We start from the raw sequence: 19,657 nt of genomic DNA, 5'->3' as shown, positions 1-19,657 counted from the left end.
TGACTGGTAGCATTGTCACACAGTCAAGCCATCATATTCAAAATAGATACAAGGTTCAGACAAATTCTTTCTGTCCACAATGAATGGGATTGGATGACCTGACGAATGTCGCCTTCATTGCACAAAGGTGAGCTAAAATGCATCCAGACAGTTTAGACGGGTGCAGTTTAGCTCACCTGTCTACGCTATCACTGATGATTCGCCAATGTGATGAAACCGGTCTGGTAGCTGAGGAGGTGTGTTGCATTGGGATTCTCATGTGTGTACTATGTGTGAACATCTTTATAGCTGTGGAGGAACTCTGGGAAGGGTCTGAAAGAGCGTAGCACTTACCTTGTGTAGGTCTTCTTGGGGTGCTTAAGGCAGCTTCTTCGGCTCGAGGAGTGTGGGAGGTGTCAATTATTGATATAATCCTAGCCACCATGAGAGCTGATGGGCTATTCCCCCCATTCACAGGTGAGAGGTGTGGGTGGTTCTTTATTTATATATTGACTGCTTTGATATTTTCATGTGGTACATGCTTGGGAGCCTTGTTGGTATGCATTCCTGTCTACACTATCGCTGATGATTCGCCAATAAATGATGAAACCGGTCCAGTCGCTGAGGGGGTGTGTAGCATTGAGATTCTCACGTGTATACTTTGTGTGAACGTCTTTATAGTTGTTGAGGAACTCTAGGAAGGGATTGAAACAGCGTAGCACTTACCTTGTGTGGGTCTTCTTGGGTTGCTTTAGGCTTGAGAAGCGTGGGAGGGGTCAAATATATGTATATATACATATTTATATATGCAGTGTGTATGTATATATATATATATATATATATATATATATATATATATATATATATATATATATATACACACACGTATTAGTTATGAATTGGCTGGTTTCTCACTTGTCGTTGACAGGTTAGCCCAAGTTCGAAACTCAACACTGCTATAAACTGTCACCTTGGTGCTGGGCGATTGTATCTATGTGTGCGCCATCAATCGGATGTTGATAACATGTCTGCCAGCAATCTTTGTTCGTGGATGTTAACATCAATGGTATATTTTCATGAATAGTGGGAAAGTTATCGCCACCCTGGTCAACTTACAAATTCCTGTCGTTCAGTCGAACTTCAGATCAGGCCAGTCAGTGCATGAAAGACTTCTAAGACCAAAAATGTTCCCCTGGCCAATTCCATGAGGAGTTAGGAATAATTCTGGTCGTTAAAGTAGAAGATGTAATTTGAATCCCAGCATACGAAATTCATGATTGAATCCCATCAAATATATGCATTTGCTCAATACTCTTCTTCTTCTTCTTCTTTCGGCTGCTCCCGTTAGGGGTCGCCACAGCGGATCATCCGTATGATCCGCATAGAGATTTGGCACATGTTTTACGCCGGATGCCCTTCCTGACGCAACCCTGGTCGCCTCTTATGACACAGGGATATGGTACACCTATTTTAACCAGGGTATACACCGGCCCACCCAGTATACTGGTACTCATTTCGCCGACCTCGGAAGGATGACAGGCTGAGTCAACCCCCTGGTGTATTAATTTAGTGGCTCAACGGGGCTTGAACTCAGGACCTTTTGGATCCCAAGCCGCTGCCCGAACCACTGCGCCAACACCAGGCTTGCATTTGCTCAATACTATAAATACTAAATGGTGTATTCCTGTTTTTGTCGGCTCTTGTACTAACTTTATGTCAACAATAAGACTTGATATATAACATCTATTCGTATCTCAACTAATATAGATACCCAAGAGTATCTCAACCGAGTCCTGGCAAGAATGAGTTCAAATCGGTTTTCCTGTCTTCAGGAGCACTTACCAATCTGCAGCGTTACTTCACAGATGTGAATATGTGTTTTATTGTAAAGCTTCCTGATGTAACATCTTGCATCTGATGGTTTCACCTCGTACAACACCACAGAACAATCTCCTCTGTTGTCATCTCCAATATAATCCCCAAATCTCTCATAAAAATTGTCATCCTCCTGTGATGGAATTTTCATATTGTTCAGAAGATGCAAAAGCAGAAGAGCATCAAGGAAAAGTAAAACGAGACATCAAGAGTAATGACGTGTTGAGCATTCAAAGCAGTATTCAGGTATTAGAGTACTGGGTTCTTTACTGTAATTGAAATTTGATTAGAGTACACTCACAGTTGTATTGTCTCCAATCGATTTGATTGTCCACTCTGCTTTGGTGAATTCCTGGGGTTGTCCAGGCCATTTGCATGGTAAAACAACATCATCTCCTTCACACACACTCAGTATTTGCTGTTTCTGGGGAAACTTTGTATCTGCCAACATTATCACACAGAAATGTTCACACATTGCCATCATGTGATAATTCAAATATGTCAATAATACAAACACCATGGTGTTCATCCTCAAGGTAAACTTTGATTGGCACGTTTGGTCTTCCCATCTGAACACTTAGCTTATGATGCTGATAGACCAGGTAATACAGATAGTCTCTTGAAAGGTTTTTAAACACAGCACATTTGCTGGGAAAGCTCAATTGTGGGGGTTTTTTGGAGAGGAAGGAGACAAAATGGAGACTATTACTATATTTAGGGCTTCAAGCATGGCTGAAGCTCTCTTGAAATCGTTCGTATTATTATTATTATTATTATTATTAAAGGCGTTTTTATGTTCTACTGACCGATTTTGTGGCGGATCTGGAGGGAAAGCTGTTCGATGAATTTGAACGAAACTTAACAGGATAATTACTCACCACCTGAAGTTTATACTATGAAACATTTGATGACGTAGGTCACGTGGTATGGCGGCCATATTGGATTTTATCCAAAACCTAAAAACATCTTCTCCAGAAGGGATAATCTGACAACCTCAATCTTTTGCACACATTTGCTAAGTTCCATGTTAATGTTAATTTGTTAATTTGGTCGAAATCGTTATTTAATTTATATGATTTTAAATGATGCCGATTCGCCTCATTAAATATGCAAAATATGCAAATGAGAGTTGAAAAAATTTAATGACATTAAGATAGCACGTAAATAGGGGACTCCGAATATATTTATAGTATGTCTGTATTTGACCCCAGTGAGCCCCCAGCGCCCCCCAAAGTTGAAAATGACCCATTTTTGAAATGTCATAAAATAAAAACAACGCTTGGATGAAATTCAATGAAACTTATTCATTTAATAACTCTCCACCTGAAGTTTATACTTTGAAAATTTTGATGACGTAGGTCACGTGGTATGGCGGCCATATTGGATTGTTCTCCAAAACCTAAAAACTTCTTCTTCTCCAGAAGGGGTAATACGACAGCTTCAAACTTTTGCACACATTTGCGAGGTTCCATTGGAATTTTAAGTTGTTAATTTCGTCGAAATCGTTGCATAATTTATATGATTAAAATGATGCCGATTCGCCTCATTAAATATGCCAAATATGCAAATGAGAGTTGAAAAAATGTAATGACAGATTCTGATAGGCCTTGAAGAGGGGACTCCAAATATGTTTACACTATGTCTGTATTTTACCCCAGTGAGACCCCAGAGCCCCCCAAATTTGAAAATCACCCATTTTTGACATGTCGTAAAATGAAAACCAAAGAAGATAGACAAAAAGTGACCACACATTCTGGAAGATATTGTTGTGGTTGACGAAATTCGCAAACCACCATTCAGGTCCCTTTGGTGAGATATCTCTGTAAGTATATGTGTAGTTAGGCCCAAACCCGTTGTTTAGAGGGAATAAATGTCATTCATGCGGGCTGCGACCCTTTTAGATAGCCGTTTTTCTTTTACTATCTTTATTTTGGACCAGCCGCCATTACTACCATTACTACCACCACCAACCACGTCTCAACAGCCATCACACAACAACCACCAACCGCAACTCCGCTTCACAACAACAGCCACGACCTTTACCGTCACAACTCGCCCTCGCAACCATCGCATCACCGCCATTCCCGCTCCGCTTGTGGGCACCGATACTGGACTCGTGCAGGGCGCGCACCGAGCAGCGGGTGCAGAAACACCAGCCTTTCCAAAGAAATCGGATCAAAAACTATTCACGCCCACTTCTGTTCCGTCCTATCAGCGAGCATGGGGCGATTTGGCCCCGCCTCCAGGTGCGTCGGAGTATAATCACTATATGCAGATTCGCGGATCAAAAAGCATTCACGCCCACTTTTCCTCTGTCCAATGGGGAGCCAGCCAGAGGTAAAGGGTCGAAGGTGAAGGAGCGAAGCCACGGGGGCTATAAAGGGCCGCGTTCGCTCGTAGTTGAGTCAATCAAGGAGAGTTGGAAAGAGTCAGTCAAGGAGAGTGGAGAAGAGAAGAGTCGGAGAAAGCAGTTGGACGGAGCTGTGGAGAGTTGGAGAGGTGGCGGCGGCGAAGGCAGTCGAGGGGGCGCTCGTGTCAGAGTCTGGGAGCTGCGGAGAGGGGAGGCTGATAACGCGACCGAGGTCGCGGTGGAGACGCTCGTCGCGGGACCCGAACCAGCGAGATATCCTCATCCCCCCGAGCATCAACAAGCCCCTCCTGTTTCCCCCCGCGCTGAGATAGTGCGAGAAGGGGGCCCCGTTCCCACCCCATTCCAGACACTGTCTGCGAGGCCCACGGAGTCGGGGCGCCACCGCCATTTTGCGGCTCATCACCAGACGGGTAGGCTCGACGCGGTCTCGGCCCCAGGCCCGTCTGCCCCCTCATCGTTGAGGGTGGTCCCTTTTTCTTTTGCTTTGAGTATATGTGTTGTCGGCGCCGTCTGTGAAGTAAAACTGTATAAGTGTTGCCGTGTGTTCGGTAGTCGGTAGTAGATCTGCATTGTGTTTTGCTTTTACATTTGCTTTTTGTGCATTATTGTGTGTTTCTTCTTCTTTTACATTTGCTTTTGGTGTATAATTGTATATGTGTGCTTTCCGTTTGCCGCGGAATAAATGTGCTTGATGTTGAACTGTTTTTCCCGTTTCGCTTCGTCTTTTCCTTTATTGAATCTCCATCTTACTTCACGTAAAGGGTTGGTCGTGGGCTAAAGACGCCCAATAATTAATCGAACCGTCGAGGTTGACTATAACACCGCTCGGTTATCCCGATCGTACGGAACGGGTCGCTTAAAGTGGCCCGTGTCCGAAGTCGACCTGCGGCGAGGTGCGATCGCCCGGTCTACCCTCCGTGTGGGTACTTAGGTAGGTCGAATTTGGCGAGCAACCCTATCCCACGCGGGGGGCCGATTGGCACGATCGTGGTGAGGCCGAAAGGCCCACCCATGACTAGTTCCCGGCGTTAGTCCGAGAGGGTCACGACGGGATTGTCCGTCCGGTGGGCGACGTGCCGCGATTCGAGTTACGTGGCCGCTCGCACGCCGACGGGCGCGGAATCCGCAACACTGGTGTCAGGAGTGGGATACAAACCCATCCCCCTCCTCGCGGCACTGGTGTCGGAGAGCGGGAAAACGGGCTCTCCTCTCTCCAGCTAAATTCACGGGAATCGGTCCAGGGGTGAGAGGAGCGACCCCCGATTCCCTCCAAATTACGAGCGAGCTAAATTAACCCTTTACGACAAGCAAGATGGCGTCTCAAGGCGAGCGGGTGCCGGGTGGATTAGGTATGTGTAATAGTAATGTAGAATCCATGGCTCAGGACGAGATCACCGTGCAAGAGAAACCCGTACCAGAAGGTTGGGAAAGGCATCGATGCCGTTCATCTGGTCGGTTTTTTTTATTATAACTCCACCACTAAATGTAGTCAGTGGGAGTGGCCAGGGCAGGTGACAATGCGGCAGATTATGGAACTCGCGCAGAGCATAAATGACAAACTGGATTACAGGAATGCCGAAATGAAAGAAAGGAACAACGAAATGAAGAGAAATACGCAACAAATGGAAAATAAAAAATGGATGGAAACGCACTCGAAGCGAAAAACCAAATGAAAGAAATGCGGGGTGAGATGCAGAGCATGGGCATAGGCCTGCAGGCAGGCATTATGGCAATGGCGAGGAGCGAAACGCGGACCACGGGCGCGAAAATGGCGCTGCCACGTGCTGGGACGAACGAGCTGGGGGGGAGTGCAACGGCTGTCAGGCCCGCGGTCGGGGCGGGCGAGAAAATAATTCGGGAGACGTGTAAGACGAGACACGAGGTAAAGAAGGTATTAGAAAAATTAAAAGAAAGCCAGGAGGAGACAGAGGAGGGATTGAAGGTCGAAACGGTGGAGTGTGAGAAAAGACTTCAAGACATGACGAAGAGAGTTGATAAGCTGGGACTGGAGGGAAAAACGGAGACAGAGGAACTGGGAAGACGGGTAGAAAACCACAAGCGCAAGCCGGAAGAACAGTTAGAAGCCAAAGCAAGGTCGGAGGGTGCGGAGATGAGAAAATAATTTGAAAAGAAAGCTTCTGAGTTACAGAAACACCAAAACAAAGAGAAGGAATTACAAAACAAGTTGAGGATGGTGAGAGAAGAAAGAACGACAGCAGAGAATGAAACGTTAAGGAACCACACTGAGCAGATTGAACAATTAGAAGCCAAAGCAAAGTCTGAGTGTGCGGAGATGAGAAAGGAATTGGAAAAGAAAGTTTCTGAGTTACAGAAACACCAAAACAAAGAGAGGGAACTACAAAACGAACTGAGAGTGTTAAAAGAGGAAAGGAAGAGAACGGAAAATGAAACTTTAAGAAACCACACTGTACAGATCGAACAGCTGGAAGCGAAGGCCAGACTAAAGAATGAGGAACAAGAAAGAGTAATGAAGGAAGAACGAATGAGACAGGAGAAAGAAATCAGTCAGTTGGAAGAAATGACGAGATTGCAGAAGGAGGAACAAGAAAGACAGTGGAATAGAAAACTGAAAGAGTATGAATTTGAAACTGAACGACAAAAGGAAAAAAATAGGTTTGAATACGAGGAGAAAGTAAAGGAGCAAGGAATGAAGCAGGAAGGAGAAATCAGGAGATTGAAGGACACAACGAGATTGGAGAGGGAAGAACGAGAGGAACAATGGAATAGAAAACAAAAAGAACATGAATCTGAGGTTGACCAATTGAAAGAAAAGCTGAGGCTGGAGTACGAGGAGATAGACAAAGAACAGCGAATGAAACACAAAATGGAGATGAACCAAATGAAGAAAACCATGAAACTGGATAAGGAACGACAGGAGAGGAAACTAGGAAGAGTAATGAGACAGCAGCGAATGAAACACAAAATGGAGATGAACCAAATCAAGAAAACCATGAAACTGGAGAAGGAAGGACAGGAGAGGGAACGAGGAAGAGTAATGAGACAGCAGCAAATGAAACACAAAAAGGAGATTAACCAAATGAAGCAAACAACGAAACTGGAGAAGGAAGGACAGGAGAGGAAACAAGGAAGAGTAATAAGACAGCAGCAAATGAAACACAAAAGGGAGATTAACCAAATGAAGCAAACAACGAAACTGGAGAAGGAAGGACAGGAGAGGAAACAAGGAAGAGTAATGAGACAACAGCAAATGAAACACAAAAAGGATATTAACCAAATGAAGAAAACCATGAAACTGGATAAGGAAAGACAGGAGAGGAAACTAGGAAGAGTAATGAGACAGCAGCGAATGAAACACAAAAAGGAGATTAACCAAATGAAGCAAACCATGAAACTGGAGAAGGAAGGACAGGAGAGGAAACTAGGAAGAGTAATGAGACAGCAGCGAATGAAACACAAAATGGAGATGAACCAAATCAAGAAAACCATGAAACTGGGAAGGAAGGACAGGAGAGGGAACGAGGAAGAGTAATGAGACAGCAGCAAATGAAACACAAAAAGGAGATTAACCAAATTAAGCAAACAACGAAACTTGAGAAGGAAGGACAGGAGAGGAAACAAGGAAGAGTAATGAGACAGCAGCAAATGAAACACAAAAGGGAGATTAACCAAATGAAGCAAACAACGAAACTGGAGAAGGAAGGACAGGAGAGGAAACAAGGAAGAGTAATGAGACAGCAGCAAATGAAACACAAAAGGGAGATTAACCAAATGAAGCAAACAACGAAACTGGAGAAGGAAGGACAGGAGAGGAAACAAGGAAGAGTAATGAGACAACAGCAAATGAAACACAAAAAGGAGATGAACCAAATGAAGCAAACCATGAAACTGGATAAGGAAAGACAGGAGAGGAAACAAGGAAGAGTAATGAGACAGCAGCAAATGAAACACAAAAGGGAGATTAACCAAATGAAGCAAACAACGAAACTGGAGAAGGAAGGACAGGAGAGGAAACAAGGAAGAGTAATGAGACAACAGCAAATGAAACACAAAAAGGAGATAAACCAAATGAAGCAAACCATGAAACTGGATAAGGAAAGACAGGAGAGGAAACAAGGAAGAGTAATGAGACAGCAGCGAATGAAACACAAAAAGGAGATTAACCAAATGAAGCAAACCATGAAACTGGAGAAGGAAGGACAGGAGAGGAAACGAGGAAGAGTAGTGAGAGAACAGCGAATGAAACACTGGAAGGAAATGAGCCAATTGAAAGAAACGATGAGATTGGAAAACAAAGAGCAGGAGGAACAGTGGGAGAGAAAACAACAACTATATGAGTGTGAAATTGAACAACTAAAACGGAGAGCGAGATTGGAGTCAACGGAGATTGAGGAGCTACGGAGGGAGAACGAACATCTAATGGGGCTCAGAGAGAAAGAACGACTCAGATGGGAAAGAAAAAGGAACCAGGACAAGAGACAGAACCAGGACAAGAGACAGAAAAAAGGAACCAGGAGAGAAAATGTATAGAGACACGGGAGACAGAAAAAATAGAGGAGAGACTGCATGATGATGACGGGTTTAGAGACGCACACACACACACACGGAGGTAGTGGAGGACGATGAGGGTGAGCTCGCGGAGCGTGTAGGGACCCAGTGCGAGCAGCGGGATAGCCTCCTCCAGGAACGATGGGAGGGAGTATGCCCCCTTGAGGCGAGTCACGACCAGGTGGGTTCGGTCGTGCTTTGCGAGTTCGAGGGGAGAAGTGCTGCGAACGGGTGCACGGAGAGCTTGGGGGGTATAGAGGCCCCGGAGACCTTTGTGGGGACACGAATCCCCAGTGTGGTTGTCCCTGTGTGTGTGGTGCAAGGTGTGAGTGTCGCCGTGTGTGTGAGTGAAACGGCCAGTATGAGTGAGGCACCGCGGGTGAGTGCCCCCGCGTGTGTGAGTGAGACACCGCGGGCGAGTGCCCCTGCGTGTGTGAGTGGTATGGTTTGTGTGAGGGAAATGGCACGAGTGAGTGAAAGGCCGCGAGTGAGTGGAGCCACGTGTGCAAGGGTAATGGCATGCGTGAGTGAGCGGCCGAGTGTGAGAGAGACAGCGTGTGCAAGGTCGCTGTGTGTAAGGGAGATGTCGGTCGGCATGTGTGAACATGCAGCCGCGTCTCCCGGTGTGAGTTTAATGGTGAGGTGTGTTAGCGTCGTAACACGCGGGAGTGCGTGTGTCGAATGGCGACGACGGCGACATGTGAGGAAAGAAAGCCGAGTAGCGGCTGTAGTTGTTTCGGGGACCGTGCCGGGTTCACCCAGCAGCGAGCACGAGGTCCGTGCTGTGCAACGCACGAGGCCCCCACGTGCTCGCTTGCGAGAGTGAAGTCCCGGTCCGGAAACGCACGCGGTGGATTTGCCGATCCCGCCGACGGACAAAGTTTAGGCAGGATTACGGATTTGGACCGGACGGGTTCTCCACGCGATCGTGTGTGTTAAGCTCCAACGGGCAAAGCACATGTGTTCGCGTGGGGAACCCCTCGAGACGCGGGGCTTGTGTTTTTTTATGCGCACGGTGACGTCATGGCTGCACGTGGGGTTGGAATCCGGCAGGAGGGGTATCCCTGCCGGATGGTACCGTCCAAGGAGGGACGAGGTACACGTGCAGCTGCATGACGTCACGGGCAGGTGCAAAGTGCGCGAGCTGTGAGTTGCCGCGCTGGTGCTGCGCATTTAAAGAAAAAAAAAAAGCAAGCCTCACTTTCGGGTGCACAGGATTCCTGGGCAAGGGGTGGAAGACCCCCTTGACCAGGGCACAGGATGGAAACTAGTTAGGGGGAAGGGTTAGCTTAGCTAGACCGGCTCCATGGGGCAGGGGTAAGTCCTCATGGGGCCCGTGGAATGGATTAGTTAGAGGGATTGTGAGTCAGATTTAGGTTGGGAAAATGGAGTATGGGATTATTTTGGAGACAGAGACAGACTTTGGATGTGTAGTGGGGACGTAGCTTAGCTACGTAGTGTTAAAAGAAACGTGCTACGAGTTTAAGGGACGACGTGGGAGCACGAGTTAGTTAGGGGAGGTAGTTAGAAGGATGGCAGAGTTCAGCGGTGAGTGTGTTGAAGAGTTGTGAGGTGAGTACATGATGAGTGAGTGAGGCCAGCGGGTCTGTGTGTATGGAGCGAATGGGGACTGCATGGTGCGATGAGTGATTGGGGGGAGGAGTGACTCACGCCCAAGGGACCCCGGGGTCAGTGTAGAGTGAGTTAGGGGGTTAGTTAAATTGAAAAAATGGAGGTCGTTTTGTTGTTGGTGTGAGTGTAGGCTCGAAACCCATTTGGAGGGGTGCATGAGCCCTGTTGACGGGCTGGGAGCGTGGCTGCGAAAGGTGAGTATCGCCGAGTGGGTACCCCGGGCACCAGGCAAGTCGGCCGTGGTAGGCCAAGGGCCCATGGGGGGCCGGGATAGCGTAGTGGGCATGGGTGCGCCTGCTTGGTGCGGGGGCCCGGGGCGCCGTTAGCCGCGTGGGCAGAGTTGTGGGCACGGGTGACCCTCGGAAAGGGGCCTGGGAAGCCAGCCTGCCACGTGTGCGTTTCAGGGGAGGTGCCATGGGGGGCACTCCCCGGTGTTTAGGGAGCTGGTAGGCTCGAAGGCAGTGTAGTGCCCGGGGGTGCCATAGCGGGAGATTCAGCAGAGGGTCGTGCCTGCCAAAGGGAGCCACGTGTCCCAGCCATGAGACCGTGTGAGGGCACGGGAAGAAAATTGGGGGGCGAGGACCGAAATTGTAAGGACACCAACACAGGCGACGGGAATCTGGGTTGTTAGAACCAATAGTTTAAGCGAGAGGAGCTTGTTGAAAGCCCCGGGGTAGTTTAACAGTTAAATGGATAGGGTAGATTAGGAAGTGTACCCCTCCGCACCATCCATCCCCTCGCTCTCGTTGTGGGCCGCTGGACCCACTTTGGTTATAGATCGCTGAACTCTGGGGAGGCCATCCTGAGGCTTAGATTGGACCTCAGCACAGGACGCTAGCTCTCCCTTATTCCCCTCCAGGAAGGGAACGTAGGGGTTGGGAGTAGGCTTGGTGACAGGATAGGTTAGCCGAACAAGGACAGTACAGGGGGTTAGGGGACGATTTATAGTGGGGAAGTAAAAATAAAAAAATAAGTTGGGGCTAAATTGAGGTTTGACAAATTAAGGGAGTGGGTATAGACAGTGACAGGCAAAGGTGATAGGTTGGGAGGGAGACCGTAGAGTAGGTCCGAGCCCGCCTTCCGAGTGGCCAGCACCACCGCACTCCCTCCACCAACCTCCACTGAACGGCAAAGGCTGGCCAGCTTCATCTGCTGGCTGCGTTGCTGCAAGGCAAAGGCCGGCCCACTTCATCGGCAGCTGTTGTTTTGCTGCAAGGCCTGTGCCGGCTGGATCGTCTGCAGCTGCTGTGCTGCAAGGCCTGTGCCGGCCGGATCGTCTGCAGCTGTTTTCTGCAAGGCCTGTGCCGGCCAGTTCGTCTGCCGGCTGTGTTTGCCTGCAGCGGCCTTCTTCTGCGGGCTGTGTTTGCCTGATCACCTTTGCCATGCCATGCCCACTGCCCCTGTTCACCAGCCCCGTTCAATTTTTGCTTTGCCCCCCCCTGTTCATTGCCATGTGCGCCAGGATCAGAAAGCAACAGTTTGCAAGCTGCGAGAACTGCCCTGTTGGCAGCTACAACACGGGCCTGCAGTGGCGGCCCGTGCACCGTGTTAGCGTCCATCCATTCATCCATCCATTCGTTGTGCTCATTGCGTGTGCCACTTGAGCTGGCACGGAGACTGCGTTTGTGCAGCCCATGCACCGTTGTGGTTCACTGCGTTCAGTTAAAAAGGGAAGGCCTTGGACTGCGAGTGAGCAGCCGGCCACGTTCCCTGTCACTTGCATTGTTTGAGCCAGAGACTGCATGCGAGCAGCCTGGCTCCCTGCTAACTGCTTTCTTTTGCAGAGTCCTTTGATCCTGGGCCATGGTTTAGTATAAAATTTGTAAGTTAAGGTTAAGATGTACTGTAAATATGAGTGCGCCCCCGGCATGTCTGTCTCAGCGCCGGCAATTTTATTTAAGTCGTCCGTGTGAGTGAGTTTGTTTAGGTAGTTACTCAGCCCTCAGGTTATTTATTTTGGGGACACGAATACCATGAATGTCGAACTCAGGGATCCGTAGGTAAAATGTACTTGCGGAGAACTACACATGATGGCACACGAAAATTTGACGACTCGGGACGAGTTTGTAAAAAGGGGAGGGGGTAGTGTTGTGGTTGACGAAATTCGCAAACCACCATTCAGGTCCCTTAGCTGAGATATCTCTGTAAGTATATGTGGAGTTAGGCCCAAACCCGTTGTTTAGAGGGAATAAATGTCATTCATGCGGGCTGCGACCCTTTTAGATAGCCGTTTTTCTTTTACTATCTTTATTTTGGACCAGCCGCCATTACTACCACCACCAACCACGTCTCAACAGCCATCACACAACAACCACCAACCGCAACTCTGCTTCACAACAACAGCCACGACCTTTACCGTCACAACTCACCCTCACAACCATCGCATCACCGCCATTCCCGCGCCGCTTGTGGGCACCGATACTGGACTCGTGCAGGGCGCGCACCGAGCAGCGGGTGCAGAAACACCAGCCTTTCCGAAGAAATCAGATCAAAAACTATTCACGCCCACTTCTGTTCCGTCCTATCAGCGAGCATGGGGCGATTTGGCCCCGCCTCCAGGTGCGTCGGAGTATAATCACTATATGCAGATTCGCGGATCAAAAAGCATTCACGCCCACTTTTCCTCTGTCCAATGGGGAGCCAGCCAGAGGTAAAGGGTCGAAGGTGAAGGAGCGAAGCCACGGGGGCTATAAAGGGCCGCGTTCGCTCGTAGTTGAGTCAATCAAGGAGAGTTGGAAAGAGTCAGTCAAGGAGAGTGGAGAAGAGAAGAGTCGGAGAAAGCAGTTGGACGGAGCTGTGGAGAGTTGGAGAGGTGGCGGCGGCGAAGGCAGTCGAGGGGGCGCTCGTGTCAGAGTCTGGGAGCTGCGGAGAGGGGAGGCTGATAACGCGACCGAGGTCGCGGTGGAGACGCTCGTCGCGGGACCCGAACCAGCGAGATATCCTCATCCCCCCGAGCATCAACAAGCCCCTCCTGTTTCCCCCCGCGCTGAGATAGTGCGAGAAGGGGGCCCCGTTCCCACCCCATTCCAGACACTGTCTGCGAGGCCCACGGAGTCGGGGCGCCACCGCCATTTTGCGGCTCATCACCAGACGGGTAGGCTCGACGCGGTCTCGGCCCCAGGCCCGTCTGCCCCCTCATCGTTGAGGGTGGTCCCTTTTTCTTTTGGTTTGAGTATATGTGTTGTCGGCGCCGTCTGTGAAGTAAAACTGTATAAGTGTTGTCGTGTGTTCGGTAGTCGGTAGTAGATCTGCATTGTGTTTTGCTTTTACATTTGCTTTTTGTGCATTATTGTGTGTTTCTTCTTCTTTTACATTTGCTTTTGGTGTATAATTGTATATGTGTGCTTTCCGTTTGCCGCGGAATAAATGTGCTTGATGTTGAACTGTTTTTCCCGTTTCGCTTCGTCTTTTCCTTTATTGAATCTCCATCTTACTTCACGTAAAGGGTTGGTCGTGGGCTAAAGACGCCCAATAATTAATCGAACCGTCGAGGTTGACTATAACACCGCTCGGTTATCCCGATCGTACGGAACGGGTCGCTTAAAGTGGCCCGTGTCCGAAGTCGACCTGCGGCGAGGTGCGATCGCCCGGTCTACCCTCCGTGTGGGTACTTAGGTAGGTCGAATTTGGCGAGCAACCCTATCCCACGCGGGGGGCCGATTGGCACGATCGTGGTGAGGCCGAAAGGCCCACCCATGACTAGTTCCCGGCGTTAGTCCGAGAGGGTCACGACGGGATTGTCCGTCCGGTGGGCGACGTGCCGCGATTCGAGTTACGTGGCCGCTCGCACGCCGACGGGCGCGGAATCCGCAACACTGGTGTCAGGAGTGGGATACAAACCCATCCCCCTCCTCGCGGCACTGGTGTCGGAGAGCGGGAAAACGGGCTCTCCTCTCTCCAGCTAAATTCACGGGAATCGGTCCAGGGGTGAGAGGAGCGACCCCCGATTCCCTCCAAATTACGAGCGAGCTAAATTAACCCTTTACGACAAGCAAGATGGCGTCTCAAGGCGAGCGGGTGCCGGGTGGATTAGGTATGTGTAATAGTAATGTAGAATCCATGGCTCAGGACGAGATCACCGTGCAAGAGAAACCCGTACCAGAAGGTTGGGAAAGGCATCGATGCCGTTCATCTGGTCGGTTTTTTTATTATAACTCCACCACTAAATGTAGTCAGTGGGAGTGGCCAGGGCAGGTGACAATGCGGCAGATTATGGAACTCGCGCAGAGCATAAATGACAAACTGGATTACAGGAATGCCGAAATGAAAGAAAGGAACAACGAAATGAAGAGAAATACGCAACAAATGGAAAATAAAAAAATGGATGGAAACGCACTCGAAGCGAAAAACCAAATGAAAGAAATGCGGGGTGAGATGCAGAGCATGGGCATAGGCCTGCAGGCAGGCATTATGGCAATGGCGAGGAGCGAAACGCGGACCACGGGCGCGAAAATGGCGCTGCCACGTGCTGGGACGAACGAGCTGGGGGGGAGTGCAACGGCTGTCAGGCCCGCGGTCGGGGCGGGCGAGAAAATAATTCGGGAGACGTGTAAGACGAGACACGAGGTAAAGAAGGTATTAGAAAAATTAAAAGAAAGCCAGGAGGAGACAGAGGAGGGATTGAAGGTCGAAACGGTAGAGTGTGAGAAAAGACTTCAAGACATGACGAAGAGAGTTGATAAGCTGGGACTGGAGGGAAAAACGGAGACAGAGGAACTGGGAAGACGGGTAGAAAACCACAAGCGCAAGCCGGAAGAACAGTTAGAAGCCAAAGCAAGGTCGGAGGGTGCGGAGATGAGAAAATAATTTGAAAAGAAAGCTTCTGAGTTACAGAAACACCAAAACAAAGAGAAGGAATTACAAAACAAGTTGAGGATGGTGAGAGAAGAAAGAACGACAGCAGAGAATGAAACGTTAAGGAACCACACTGAGCAGATTGAACAATTAGAAGCCAAAGCAAAGTCTGAGTGTGCGGAGATGAGAAAGGAATTGGAAAAGAAAGTTTCTGAGTTACAGAAACACCAAAACAAAGAGAGGGAACTACAAAACGAACTGAGAGTGTTAAAAGAGGAAAGGAAGAGAACGGAAAATGAAACTTTAAGAAACCACACTGTACAGATCGAACAGCTGGAAGCGAAGGCCAGACTAAAGAATGAGGAACAAGAAAGAGTAATGAAGGAAGAACGAATGAGACAGGAGAAAGAAATCAGTCAGTTGGAAGAAATGACGAGATTGCAGAAGGAGGAACAAGAAAGACAGTGGAATAGAAAACTGAAAGAGTATGAATTTGAAACTGAACGACAAAAGGAAAAAAATAGGTTTGAATACGAGGAGAAAGTAAAGGAGCAAGGAATGAAGCAGGAAGGAGAAATCAGGAGATTGAAGGACACAACGAGATTGGAGAGGGAAGAACGAGAGGAACAATGGAATAGAAAACAAAAAGAACATGAATCTGAGGTTGACCAATTGAAAGAAAAGCTGAGGCTGGAGTACGAGGAGATAGACAAAGAACAGCGAATGAAACACAAAATGGAGATGAACCAAATGAAGAAAACCATGAAACTGGATAAGGAACGACAGGAGAGGAAACTAGGAAGAGTAATGAGACAGCAGCGAATGAAACACAAAATGGAGATGAACCAAATCAAGAAAACCATGAAACTGGAGAAGGAAGGACAGGAGAGGAAACCAGGAAGAGTAATGAGACAGCAGCAAATGAAACACAAAAAGGAGATTAACCAAATGAAGCAAACAACGAAACTGGAGAAGGAAGGACAGGAGAGGAAACAAGGAAGAGTAATAAGACAGCAGCAAATGAAACACAAAAGGGAGATTAACCAAATGAAGCAAACAACGAAACTGGAGAAGGAAGGACAGGAGAGGAAACAAGGAAGAGTAATGAGACAACAGCAAATGAAACACAAAAAGGATATTAACCAAATGAAGAAAACCATGAAACTGGATAAGGAAAGACAGGAGAGGAAACTAGGAAGAGTAATGAGACAGCAGCGAATGAAACACAAAAAGGAGATTAACCAAATGAAGCAAACCATGAAACTGGAGAAGGAAGGACAGGAGAGGAAACTAGGAAGAGTAATGAGACAGCAGCGAATGAAACACAAAATGGAGATGAACCAAATCAAGAAAACCATGAAACTGGGAAGGAAGGACAGGAGAGGGAACGAGGAAGAGTAATGAGACAGCAGCAAATGAAACACAAAAAGGAGATTAACCAAATTAAGCAAACAACGAAACTGGAGAAGGAAGGACAGGAGAGGAAACAAGGAAGAGTAATGAGACAGCAGCAAATGAAACACAAAAGGGAGATTAACCAAATGAAGCAAACAACGAAACTGGAGAAGGAAGGACAGGAGAGGAAACAAGGAAGAGTAATGAGACAGCAGCAAATGAAACACAAAAGGGAGATTAACCAAATGAAGCAAACAACGAAACTGGAGAAGGAAGGACAGGAGAGGAAACAAGGAAGAGTAATGAGACAACAGCAAATGAAACACAAAAAGGAGATGAACCAAATGAAGCAAACCATGAAACTGGATAAGGAAAGACAGGAGAGGAAACAAGGAAGAGTAATGAGACAGCAGCAAATGAAACACAAAAGGGAGATTAACCAAATGAAGCAAACAACGAAACTGGAGAAGGAAGGACAGGAGAGGAAACAAGGAAGAGTAATGAGACAACAGCAAATGAAACACAAAAAGGAGATAAACCAAATGAAGCAAACCATGAAACTGGATAAGGAAAGACAGGAGAGGAAACAAGGAAGAGTAATGAGACAGCAGCGAATGAAACACAAAAAGGAGATTAACCAAATGAAGCAAACCATGAAACTGGAGAAGGAAGGACAGGAGAGGAAACGAGGAAGAGTAGTGAGAGAACAGCGAATGAAACACTGGAAGGAAATGAGCCAATTGAAAGAAACGATGAGATTGGAAAACAAAGAGCAGGAGGAACAGTGGGAGAGAAAACAACAACTATATGAGTGTGAAATTGAACAACTAAAACGGAGAGCGAGATTGGAGTCAACGGAGATTGAGGAGCTACGGAGGGAGAACGAACATCTAATGGGGCTCAGAGAGAAAGAACGACTCAGATGGGAAAGAAAAAGGAACCAGGACAAGAGACAGAACCAGGACAAGAGACAGAAAAAAGGAACCAGGAGAGAAAATGTATAGAGACACGGGAGACAGAAAAATAGAGGAGAGACTGCATGATGATGACGGGTTTAGAGACGCACACACACACACACGGAGGTAGTGGAGGACGATGAGGGTGAGCTCGCGGAGCGTGTAGGGACCCAGTGCGAGCAGCAGGATAGCCTCCTCCAGGAACGATGGGAGGGAGTATGCCCCCTTGAGGCGAGTCACGACCAGGTGGGTTCGGTCGTGCTTTGCGAGTTCGAGGGGAGAAGTGCTGCGAACGGGTGCACGGAGAGCTTGGGGGGTATAGAGGCCCCGGAGACCCTTGTGGGGACACGAATCCCCAGTGTGGTTGTCCCTGTGTGTGTGGTGCAAGGTGTGAGTGTCGCCGTGTGTGTGAGTGAAACGGCCAGTATGAGTGAGGCACCGCGGGTGAGTGCCCCCGCGTGTGTGAGTGAGACACCGCGGGCGAGTGCCCCTGCGTGTGTGAGTGGTATGGTTTGTGTGAGGGAAATGGCACGAGTGAGTGAAAGGCCGCGAGTGAGTGGAGCCACGTGTGCAAGGGTAATGGCATGCGTGAGTGAGCGGCCGAGTGTGAGAGAGACAGCGTGTGCAAGGTCGCTGTGTGTAAGGGAGATGTCGGTCGGCATGTGTGAACATGCAGCCGCGTCTCCCGGTGTGAGTTTAATGGTGAGGTGTGTTAGCGTCGTAACACGCGGGAGTGCGTGTGTCGAATGGCGACGACGGCGACATGTGAGGAAAGAAAGCCGAGTAGCGGCTGTAGTTGTTTCGGGGACCGTGCCGGGTTCACCCAGCAGCGAGCACGAGGTCCGTGCTGTGCAACGCACGAGGCCCCCACGTGCTCGCTTGCGAGAGTGAAGTCCCGGTCCGGAAACGCACGCGGTGGATTTGCCGATCCCGCCGACGGACAAAGTTTAGGCAGGATTACGGATTTGGACCGGACGGGTTCTCCACGCGATCGTGTGTGTTAAGCTCCAACGGGCAAAGCACATGTGTTCGCGTGGGGAACCCCTCGAGACGTGGGGCTTGTGTTTTTTTATGCGCACGGTGACGTCATGGCTGCACGTGGGGTTGGAATCCGGCAGGAGGGGTATCCCTGCCGGATGGTACCGTCCAAGGAGGGACGAGGTACACGTGCAGCTGCATGACGTCACGGGCAGGTGCAAAGTGCGCGAGCTGTGAGTTGCCGCGCTGGTGCTGCGCATTTAAAGAAAAAAAAAAGCAAGCCTCACTTTCGGGTGCACAGGATTCCTGGGCAAGGGGTGGAAGACCCCCTTGACCAGGGCACAGGATGGAAACTAGTTAGGGGGAAGGGTTAGCTTAGCTAGACCGGCTCCATGGGGCAGGGGTAAGTCCTCATGGGGCCCGTGGAATGGATTAGTTAGAGGGATTGTGAGTCAGATTTAGGTTGGGAAAATGGAGTATGGGATTATTTTGGAGACAGAGACAGACTTTGGATGTGTAGTGGGGACGTAGCTTAGCTACGTAGTGTTAAAAGAAACGTGCTACGAGTTTAAGGGACGACGTGGGAGCACGAGTTAGTTAGGGGAGGTAGTTAGAAGGATGGCAGAGTTCAGCGGTGAGTGTGTTGAAGAGTTGTGAGGTGAGTACATGATGAGTGAGTGAGGCCAGCGGGTCTGTGTGTATGGAGCGAATGGGGACTGCATGGTGCGATGAGTGATTGGGGGGAGGAGTGACTCACGCCCAAGGGACCCCGGGGTCAGTGTAGAGTGAGTTAGGGGGTTAGTTAAATTGAAAAAATGGAGGTCGTTTTGTTGTTGGTGTGAGTGTAGGCTCGAAACCCATTTGGAGGGGTGCATGAGCCCTGTTGACGGGCTGGGAGCGTGGCTGCGAAAGGTGAGTATCGCCGAGTGGGTACCCCGGGCACCAGGCAAGTCGGCCGTGGTAGGCCAAGGGCCCATGGGGGGCCGGGATAGCGTAGTGGGCATGGGTGCGCCTGCTTGGTGCGGGGGCCCGGGGCGCCGTTAGCCGCGTGGGCAGAGTTGTGGGCACGGGTGACCCTCGGAAAGGGGCCTGGGAAGCCAGCCTGCCACGTGTGCGTTTCAGGGGAGGTGCCATGGGGGGCACTCCCCGG

The 19,657-nt window shown here is 49.1% G+C and overlaps 1 protein-coding gene across 1 annotated transcript in view; it reads right to left on the bottom strand.

Annotated features, from left to right (window-relative positions):
* Nucleotides 1-19,657, bottom strand: part of LOC147013169 (uncharacterized) — a 139,089-nt gene that overhangs the window by 103,699 nt on the left and 15,733 nt on the right. Inside the window, 2 exon segments of the mRNA XM_085854806.1 lie at nucleotides 1,822-1,987; nucleotides 2,156-2,295. Of these exon segments, the coding sequence (XP_085710932.1) occupies nucleotides 1,822-1,987; nucleotides 2,156-2,295 (306 nt within the window).

This window comes from Eptatretus burgeri, chromosome 14, assembly GCF_056783735.1.
Source record: "Eptatretus burgeri isolate ZD-2024b chromosome 14, Ebu_testis_v1, whole genome shotgun sequence".
Classification (NCBI taxonomy): domain Eukaryota; kingdom Metazoa; phylum Chordata; class Myxini; order Myxiniformes; family Myxinidae; genus Eptatretus; species Eptatretus burgeri.
This window is presented reverse-complemented; position numbering and strand designations above follow the sequence as displayed.